Raw genomic sequence first — 10,239 nt, forward strand, 5'->3', positions numbered from 1 at the left:
TCGGCCGATAAGCGGCCGCTGAGTTCGCCGATAGTTTTTTTCCCGGCATTTTACTATTTGTCAATATTGTTTTTTAAAGTTCAATAAATGTTCCCTTTGAAATTGGGACTTGTAACATTTGTTATCATCATTGTGTCATTTTTATGATGTAAATTGAGGGAGCAAAAGCAGTATCGGCTCCAAATATCGGCTTAAGAAAATCGGCAGCCCATATCGGTCATCGGCTAAGGCTGATGAAAAAAAATCGGTATCGGCATCGGCACTAAAAAATCCATATCGGTCGATCCCTACGTCCAACCATAACTAAGCCTTTAGGTGTTTGTGAGAGTAAGGGGTAACGAATGCCTATGTCTCCTCCATGTGAGCTTGTAAAACCATTGTGTGCGTATCTTTTGATGTATACTATCAGCACTGCGTGAAGCACTTGGCAGGAATTACAGCGGATCGGTGCTTTGTGTTTCCTGATTCATAAATATAGCCCTGCCTTTGTCTCCCATCTCACAAAAGAGGGGTCACTATGCACACCTTATCACAGGCCTCCTTTCTCTCATTCAGATGTATTCACGTTGGGGCTTCTGCGACCCGTGACCACCCATCCCATTGAGACACATGTTTTATAGCCCTGCTGGCATATCAGTAGAAAACAGGGCCTCTGGTCTAGGTGAATTACAGTTATGTGGAGCCAAACATTCACTTTCATAAAAGCATCAAACGTGTGTATGTGTGTGTTTTTGAGCGTGCGTGCGTGCATGCGTATCGTGTGTGTGTCTCCCTGATAGCAAAGCAGTTGACTCTATGATTTATGGTTATCTTCTTTCTTTCCCCCAGAATCGAACTTGCGGATCGGTGAGCTCCAGTGGGGCGACAGTGGTGTGTACTTCTGCAAAATTGTCATCCCAGACGACCTGGAGGGCAAGAATGAGGGCCAAGTGGAATTACTAGTGCTGGGTAGGTCAACAACGCAGAAAACACTATCAAATCCTACAGAGCTCAAAGCTAGGCAAATTAGGTTCTCTTCATGATTTCAACGACAAAAAGCTACACAGCCTCAATGAGTTCAGCCTGTTGAATGAACAACAGCCAATACATATTAGTATTGGTAACAATACAGGAAACAAGGCATCACTCTGCCCCTCTCAGTTTTTGATATCCTGCCCAGGCTCCGTGCCGTCTCCAAAGTTCACAGTTCAAACAGACTGCTGGATACATGGATCCCTATTTGGTTGCAATCATTAGATTGATTGTGTTTAGAATATGAGGTAACACTTTACAATAAAGATATTAATTAACCATTAATTAAAATCTGCAGTAATAAGCGTTTTTATATCTCAAAAGCATAAGCTTCAGGGTTAAGGTTCGGGTTAGACCCAACCCTATTAAATAATGTATAAATCGATACCATAGTTAACATGAACACCATTATCCCAGTTAACATGAACAGCATTAGTAAATGTTTGCTGGAACATTAGTCAACTAATTATGAACTATTAGTTAATAGTTTATTCATGCTTATTGCTCAATATTGTCAAGTGTCACCAAATATATATTTTTTTAACAAGAGTAAAAAATTATGTGGTGGCTTTTGTCTTCATTCATGCTCACATTCATGAGATACAGTTGTTTTGTTAGCTTATCTTTTAGAAACATGACTTATCTTATCTTAGCCGGAGACTCATTTTGGTCCAGCCAAAGTAAATTAGAAACAATATCATCTGTATCTGGTTAAAGAGCTGACAGTAGAATGTGTTAAATCACACCACTAAGCCAAATATATATATATATGAGATTAGTATAGAGAGAAGTATATATATACGTATATATATATATATCCAAACCTAGCACCAGGTAACAACTTTTCTTAAGTATTTTTTAATTCAGTCAAAGTAACCAAAGCGTTCATACATGTAAGCTGTGTGGCTAAGCTATTGTCAGAAACGCAAGTCACTCCCTAAGCCGTTACCATGGCAACTTTATTTTGGAGGGAGAGCCAGCTATGTTTGAGGGGGTACTGGTGTAGACATTCAACTGATACAGAACATATTCACTTGGGTGTTTGAATGCCGAATAAGCCACAAGAAGCAAATTGGCTCTCCTCCAGAAAAGTGATCATCGTGAGAAGGTTTCTTCTTAATTTAAAATAATGTTGTTGTAAAAGATTGCGTTGGTTTATAAGCTCCTCCTTCTCTCTTTGCTAATCTCATTACAATCAGCTCAGAGGAGTGAGGGAGGGAGGGAGGGAGGGAGGGGAGGAGAGAGAGAGACAGAGAGATAGAGAGACAGAAACAGAGAGATAGAGAGACAGAAACAGAGAGACCGAGACAGACAGTTAGGGACTGGTTTGGGGTCGGGGGAAGGTTCAACTGAAGGATATTAAAACAGACAGGGTTTGTAGTATTAGTGCTAGTAGTATTAGTATTGGTGGTACTCCAGTCCAAAAGCTAGTACGGTTTTGTTTCAGTGTTTCTTTTAGTGCTTGTTTTTCACCTCAAAATCTAATCAACAAACTGAACTTTCAGCCATTCTCTTCCCACATTCTTAAGTTTATTATTCTTCCTATTCCTCCTTTCTGGTGCCCTTTTCCAGAATATGTCATACTTTTCCCTTATTATTCTCTCTCTCTCTTTCTCTCTCTCTGTCTCGTTCTCATTTTTTTCTCGGGATCTCAAGATTTGCTCAGGCTGATGGTATTTAGTTGGAAGTGCCAGCAAGCCAATGTGTCAAGATAAATGGTGGGGGTTTCTATTTTGTCAGTAATGCGAGGGCAGGACTTTTGCTTACCATGGCAACTGCCTACTCAGCACGAACGGGAGCCCTGTCTGCTGTGCAGTGGGCGTTTGGTACACTCTTATTGGAGTCAGATGTATCAGACGGGCTGGGCGGGCTTAACTTTAATAACAGCTTCCTGAAGACACCTGACTAAAACACATACTGAGGAAGACACGGGTCGGGAAACCTGTAGTTACCGCCGTAAGACCTGCACTTACAGCTCCTGTCTACTCAGCTGTGTATGTGGGTGTGGGCGGTGTGTGTGTGTGTGCGACATGTTCTAAAATGAGTTTCTTGACATGGGCTACTTTGGTAATGGGAACTACTCTCCATTTCCTATTTCTGCCCAGAACTTCTTTGGTTTATCAATCTCTTCCCCTTTTTCCGGATGTTTACTACCCTTGTGAAAGTGGGTACACTTTCTCTCTGTCTGGACACATACACAAAGCACACTAAAGCCCCATTGTGTCCCCGATGATAGGTCTTGCATGGCTCTATTTTGATGAGCACCGTGCGTAAATGAGTCTCCCAGAATGCCTCAGTGCAGCACTTGCCCCAGTTTCCATGGCACCCTCTTTGTGCCCACACTCCAATGTTCTCCCGATGCCCACTCCACTTTCTCGTTTGCCCACATTCACGGCTTACACGGTTTTGTATTGATGTGTGTCAATGCACATGCTAGTGTTAATGTGAGCTTGCATTCATATGGTAATTCCATTAGTGAGTCCCATGTTTCGTGGGTTAACTCATAACACCCAGCTAGATACAATGACAGCAAAGGTTAAATTATAGGCTTTTTCCCACAGAATCCACCGATAAACATTTATACGTCTATTATAGCTTTTTCCACATCAACAATGTTTCAATGTTGATTTTTCCACTAACACCGATCTAGGGGATCAATGCATTCCGGTCCCCAGATAAGAGAGTACACACTCTCTTATCATCACCTACTGACTACTGTCTTTTGCATGGGCAATGAATCGGCCACACCGTTTCGACAAATCTGTCACCCTGCCGCTCTATCACGCTCCTGCTTCCTGCTTCTCTCACCTGCTGCCCTCTTTCTCTCTCTGCAGGTAGGACAGGTGAGCAGCACGATATCCTACCTGAGTTTGATGTGGAGATTATGCCAGGTACGGCCCCCTCACCCTCCTGCCTCTTTTTCTCACCCCCTCTCTCCCTCTCTCCCACGCTGGCACCCACTGGCTTCACTAATGATTGTGTCTTCTTTTACAAACTCTGGCCAATCGAACACCTCTTTTGTTGACAAACCCTCAATCTTGGTGGCAAATGGAAACTGTACTGCTTTATTTATTTGTCTTAATTTGTCTGTGCCTGTGCCCTTCGTCTGATTACCACACAGCGGTGGAATATATGTAATATATTGGGATTTTTCTTACACCGCTTAATCACATTTAAAATTAGAATTCCGTTGAAATCTATTTATACGCTTTCCCTAAATGATTGGGCTAAAGGAACTCCTCCGACAATGTGTGTTTACATGGAACAGGGAGATGAATGAACTAAATTAGTTACTTTGGACACACCCTAAGAAAGAATGTGGATAGGAGTCAGACTACTAGAGAGATGCGATAAGAGCAGATGGACAGATTTTGTAGAATTACCAACACGTTGCTTTAATTCATGTTTATGTGTGTGTGTGTGTGTGTGTGTGTGTGTGTGTGTGTGTGTGTGTGTGTGTGTGTGTGTGTGTGTGTGCACAATGTGTGAAATGTAATCCTGTGCTTGTGGGTTTGCTTTTGTCATATTTTTTTATATCTTTAATGCTGTGTTATCTGTGTCTTTGAGCAGAGAAGGCAGCTTTCAGGATATTTTTTTAGGTGTATGTTTGATCATGGTCACATGATTCATGAGCATGCCTTCATGATGAACACATTACAGTTTTAAATTCTTGTGAATATTCAGTCATACTTCCTCGAATAAGACCTCAATAGATTACAGTAATGGTATCTGATTACTTGAAGGGAAAAATACGTAGACCTCTTATCTGTGTAATGTATGTCTTATCTGTGTGTGTGTGTGTGTGTGTGTGTGTGTGTCTGTGTGTGTGTGTGTGTGTGTGTGTGTGTGTGTCTGTGTGTGTGTGTGTGTGTGTGTGTGTGTGTGTGTGTCTGTGTGTGTGTGTGTGTGTGTGTGTGTGTGTGTGTGTGTGTGTGTGCCCCTCTGTCTGCGTGTGTATTTGTGTGTGTGTAACTGTGCGCGTGTCTGTCTTTGCGTGTGTGTGTATCGGTGTGTGTGTCTCCGTGCGTATGTGTCTGTGCGTGTGTGCGTGCGTGCGTGTGTGTTTCCAGAGTGGGTGTTTGTTGGATGTGTTGCCCTGGGCAGTGTCCTCTTCCTGTTGCTGCTGGGCGTCTGCTGGTGCCAGTGCTGCCCCCACTCCTGCTGCTGCTACCTCCGCTGCTGCTGCTGTCCGGAGACCTGCTGCTGTCCACGCCACTGTGGGTAGTCACGCACACACGCACACGCACACGCACACACACAGTTTGTGCCATATCACCGATTTTTATTCTACCTCTTTTGAGAATCAATGGCTTTGATAGAAAACACTAAGATTTATCCATAAATATTTAAAGATCCAAACAAATGGAAAAGCTTAATAAAGCAGTAATACGTGCAAGTAATGCAATACCATTACACACAAACACAATTTACGAAAATGGCAGCGCCTCATATAGACACACATGCACCAACACACAACAACACATAAGCACAAATATGCACACACACACACACACACACACACACACACAACGGCTTCATTTCCTCATTCCATTGTAAAACTTGATATCTGCTGCAAGAAAAAACCCAAAATCAAATATTTGTCCTCTTTCGTTGTTCCCTTCACCCAGTGTATGAGGCAGGCAAGATGGCGAAGACTGGCCAGCTGCCCCAGACCCTCCAGCCGTCCCAGGTACCAGTGTACCCCTACTACATCCCTGGGGTGCCCACCCTGGTCCCTCTAGCCCCTCCGGCCCATGCAGAGCCCAAGATGTCCTCTTTTCCCTCAATTGAAAATAACCTAGCAGCAGGTAGGTGTGAGCAGTTGTCGAACAAACGGCAGACCACACGGTCTCGTTGGCCACCATGGTAACCATCATTAACCCCCATCCCATTTCTTTCTGTGTGTTTTTCCTAGTCTTTATGTATACCTCAACGTGTCTATCTGTGCATGTTTGCTAACGTATGTTTTGCCTGAACGTGGGCATGTCTGTACTGTAGACTAAATGTCGCATGTATGCGTGTGTGTGTGTGTCCTTGCCTTTTTTACGGCCCCGTGTGCATGCATGTGCCTGTCCATGTCCACAGCGAGAAGTGGTTATCGGCACCAGGCCAATGAAGCTCTGTATCGCGTAGAGAAGGAGCTGGCTAAGTTCCCCTCTACAAAGATGGTCACGCTCCAACGTAAGACTACGAAGCACTAGGGAGCAGCTCCACATGTAGTCTGTGTGACGGCATTTGTGTTGTGTTTGTGTTGTGTTTGTGTTGGTGCTGGGCGTTTGTGTTGATCTAAAGTTTCTTTTGTTAGCGATTGCGTACATTCAACATCATCCTCATCTCGTTTTCACATTCATTATTGTAGAACTTTGATGGCTTCTGTCCTTGTTGAAACAATTGTGAACGTGATTGCCTTTGCTAAGATGGCAGTCCCTGTAAATGACAATAGACTATGTGTCTCTACATCCTACATTGGTACCTTTGTTCTATGTAATATAATACAAAGATATTGTCACTAGGCTTATTAGACATTAAAAGCCTGTTACAGGAAGTAACTGGATATGGCTATACTACTATCACTACATGTCCACTCCAAACAATGGATGACCCAGTTTTACAGTGCACATGTCTAATGATTTAACCTTTCGTACTTTGGGACGGTTAGTGAATGGTATTATAACAAAAATCGAATCACATATAAAACAGTCTGGTTTCTGTATATACGTATCGTTTCCCGCACGTCCTCATCATTCAATTCCTGTCCGAACAGCCAGGAGCCTATCAGAGCTGAGCTCGCTCCATGAAGGCGGGAACGTGGATTTCAGGCACACCTATCAGACGGTCCAGATGAAGGCGCTCCCGTCCATAGTGGACCTTGACGACCAATCAGCTCACCGGGCGGCTCCGCCCACTCAGGGTCGCAGGGGGAGGCGGCTCAGAGGCAACCAGTCGGACAACGAGCTGGACCGAAGGTCAGCTCCTCGTGGACATCTTCCAGCCGAGTGTCCCACCATCTGAAATTAGGAGCTCATTAACACCCCCAGTTGATACCCCTTTTTAGATTTTATACATTTAAAACATAGATGAATAGGTCAACAGGCCAATCCCTTATTTATTATTAATTATCATATGGGAAGGGGGGAAAGCTTAGAGGAATGTGATGAAGTGTGGCCAATCAGTTATTATTAATTATCATATGGGGCAAGGAAGCCTTACAGGAATGTGATGAATTGTTGCACCAGCTCTTCTGTAATCGTGGCTGTGTTGTGGACTTTGGTGTGAAGCAGGTGGAATCCCCGCTCGGAGCACCTGCAGAGGAAGACTCTGGGCAGCAGAGGGCGCACCGGCTCTCTGGACGAGCTGGAGGAGTTTGCCCGCTCCTACGGCGGCACACGGGCCGGCCGAGGGGATCCCCGGGACCGCGACTACGACCGGGACTCCCCCGGCGGCAGCCCCCCTCGCCGTTTCCGCCGCGAGGAGTACGCCGACGACGACGGAGACTGGCGCCGGCGCAGCCCTTCGCTGGAGAAGAAGAGGAGGGGCACGTGGGACAGCGACCGTCCTTCGCGCCCCTCCGACCGCCGCGCACGCGACGACCGGGGCTACGACGACGGCTTCCTGAGCAGCGTCCTGGACAGCAAGGTCAGGGGTCGGGCGGGGCGCGTCGGGGGTGGCGGGGGCAGGCCGGAGGAGGACAGCGATACCCCCTCCAAGGGCAGCTCCAGGGGGAAGGGCAGCGACTGCTACTACAGCCGGTCGTCTAGCAACCGTCCCGAGGAAGAGGACTCCCTGCCGCCCTACTCAGAGCTGGAGGGGGAGAGGTACCGCAGAGCCGAGGTGAGCTCGGACCGGTACCGCGATGTGGAACCGGCCAGCAAAGAGCGGTATCGCACCGTAGAACCGCCCAGCAGCGAGCGGTATCGCACCGTAGAACCGCCCAGTAACGAACGCTATCGCACCGTAGAACCGCCCAGTAACGAACGCTATCGCACCGCGGAACCGCCCAGTAAAGAGCGGTATCGTGCCGTGGAACCGCCCAGTAATGAGCGGTATCGTGCCGCGGAACCGCCAACCCGGGAGGTTCTTCGCACAGCAGAACCGTCCGGCAACCAGCGGTACCGCACCGTAGAGCCGCCTGGCACCGAGCGGTACAGGACAGCCGACCCAGACGCGAGGCCGTTCTCTTACCTCCCAGCGCCCCAGAGGGGGCCGCACCACGCCTTACCGGGGGGCCGGGAGGAGCTGGAGAGAAACCGGAACCTGGTGAGTTACTTGTAGTACCAAAGAAGGCCTCTGGCTCGGCTCTGGTTTCTGTGGATGGAAGATCCAAACACAGCTCTGAATACGTTAGACGTGTTGACCGGCATTCTGAGTTTGTTGTGAGTGCTCCCTGGAATGGATGAATGATCATTTTGAAATGGTTACATATATGTGGACATATATGCATATCTTCTTTCTGACTTCTCTCCTAACCTATTTCTGTTTCAACTCATTGCAACTAATAAACTTTCAATTTTAACCATGGGGCTGAGGTTTCAGCACAAAGCATGTTACAGTGTCATTCCGACACAAATGGGCGACATTAATGCATCATATCATGTCATATATTCATATCATATCCAATACGCTACATGCTCGTGTTGCACTCCATATAAATATCAGTATTAACATGACCTGCATAGACTGACTCCACTAACCCAGCATGTTCCTCAGGGCTGGTCTCTCTAACATGTGGCTCTCCATGTGTGCTTCCCAAACAGAGCCATGCACTGAGCCGAGACAATCTGATAGTGTGACGACGCAGAACAGCGTGAGTCCTCCTCCCCCCCCCCCCCCCCCCCGGCTTCACACCCCATTGCCATCCATCACCTTTAAAGACTTTCACACCAAGCAGTCAAAGCATCTTCTGTGTGCACTCATGAAGAACCCAACCGTTCACTTAACATGGAAAGCCCCATGGTGAAGGAAACCAAGGACCATCGCTACTTGAAAAGACTCTGGCAAGGAAATCAACGGAGATGGAGGGACATGCATGAGGAATGAATGAGAACCGCAATATTGTGCGGAAAGAGTTTAGTACAGCAGAGTAAAGGGTGTATGCGTTCTGACTGAGGAGTAATGCTGATAGCACCTGCCTATAGGTATTTATATGAATGAAAATGTAGGTGCTTTCCTGCAGGTCGGAGGTTGCTCTTATGGTCCTCTTAGATCAGCAGCGTGACGAATAAACAATAATAATGCCATTGCCAAGGTGAGTGCCCTTCTGTACCAGTGCCCAGTTGTTCTGAATCATCCAATTTGTTGCCAATTTTGTATGTATTTTCGTATGCATTTTTTTATTCCAGTACATTCCTTGTGTTGTGTTACATTCAGCAAAAAGAGTTCACCGCACTTTGATCCGGATTTTTCTACAATATTTTTTCATTTCAGTTTGTTTCTCACTTAAATTGCCACAGCTCAGGTTTACTCTGTTCATGCGTGTGTGTGTGTTTGCGCGTGCGTGCGTGAGTGTGTGTGCACGAACACGTAGGAGTGAGTGTGTGAATGACTGTGGATGACTGAGTGCTTTTGTTTGTGCTATATATCTGATGTGCTTTAGTACTTTTTGTAGCCAATATGTATCATTGTATGGTAATATATATTGAAATGCACTGAAACTATCCAAACCCATTTGTTACATTATGAAAATATACAGGCCTAGGCTATTCCATGGGCTTGGAGTTTGTGCCATAGCACATTTTTGTATTATACTTGCTTGGAAAAAATCAATGCCTTCGAAATAAAAAAAACTGATCTATTCATAAATGTCTACGTATGTGTGTGGTCAATATTCCTGATAAAATTTGATAATGTGTGTTTACTCTGGATAATGAGTATGTTTTCTTATCGTTGCTTATCAGAAATATACAAAACAAAACAAACACTTCACTGTTCTGACAACCAGAATTTATACAACTGTGTACAATTTTACAATATGGCATGTACCCCTCAATAACAATTAAGGGAAAACAATTATATATTAACATAATTATTACATATTTTATTACGTTTCCCAAATGATATTGTTAACTGAAACCTACCATAGCAGGTCAATAATAAAGATTATAGGTACAAACAAAAATGTATGAGTGACTTTTCACCAGACTTTCTCACAATATTAGGGAAAAAGCCTAGAAACAGAAAGGTCAAAATTAAGCCAATTCTCGAAAACCAGATGAGATGTAGTTTATCCCT

General features: G+C 45.2%; 1 protein-coding gene across 5 annotated transcripts in view; it reads left to right on the forward strand.

Annotated features, from left to right (window-relative positions):
* LOC115532790 (immunoglobulin-like domain-containing receptor 2) overlaps positions 1-9,810 on the forward strand; it is a 12,909-nt gene extending 3,099 nt beyond the window's left edge. The window contains exons 3-10 of one of the 5 annotated variants that reach the window (XM_030342674.1): positions 829-948; positions 3,846-3,902; positions 5,082-5,228; positions 5,640-5,819; positions 6,097-6,192; positions 6,776-6,977; positions 7,290-8,268; positions 8,766-9,810. In XM_030342674.1, the coding sequence (XP_030198534.1) occupies positions 829-948; positions 3,846-3,902; positions 5,082-5,228; positions 5,640-5,819; positions 6,097-6,192; positions 6,776-6,977; positions 7,290-8,268; positions 8,766-8,801 (1,817 nt within the window). In that variant the 3' untranslated portion in view covers positions 8,802-9,810. The remainder of the gene's footprint in view (positions 1-828; positions 949-3,845; positions 3,903-5,081; positions 5,229-5,639; positions 5,820-6,096; positions 6,193-6,775; positions 6,978-7,289; positions 8,269-8,765) is intronic. The other 4 variants (XM_030342675.1, XM_030342676.1, XM_030342677.1 and 1 more) reach the window with 4 other exon arrangements.
* The last annotated feature ends 429 nt before the right edge of the window (positions 9,811-10,239 follow it).

The sequence above is a fragment of the Gadus morhua genome, chromosome 20, assembly GCF_902167405.1.
Source record: "Gadus morhua chromosome 20, gadMor3.0, whole genome shotgun sequence".
NCBI classification, from domain to species: domain Eukaryota; kingdom Metazoa; phylum Chordata; class Actinopteri; order Gadiformes; family Gadidae; genus Gadus; species Gadus morhua.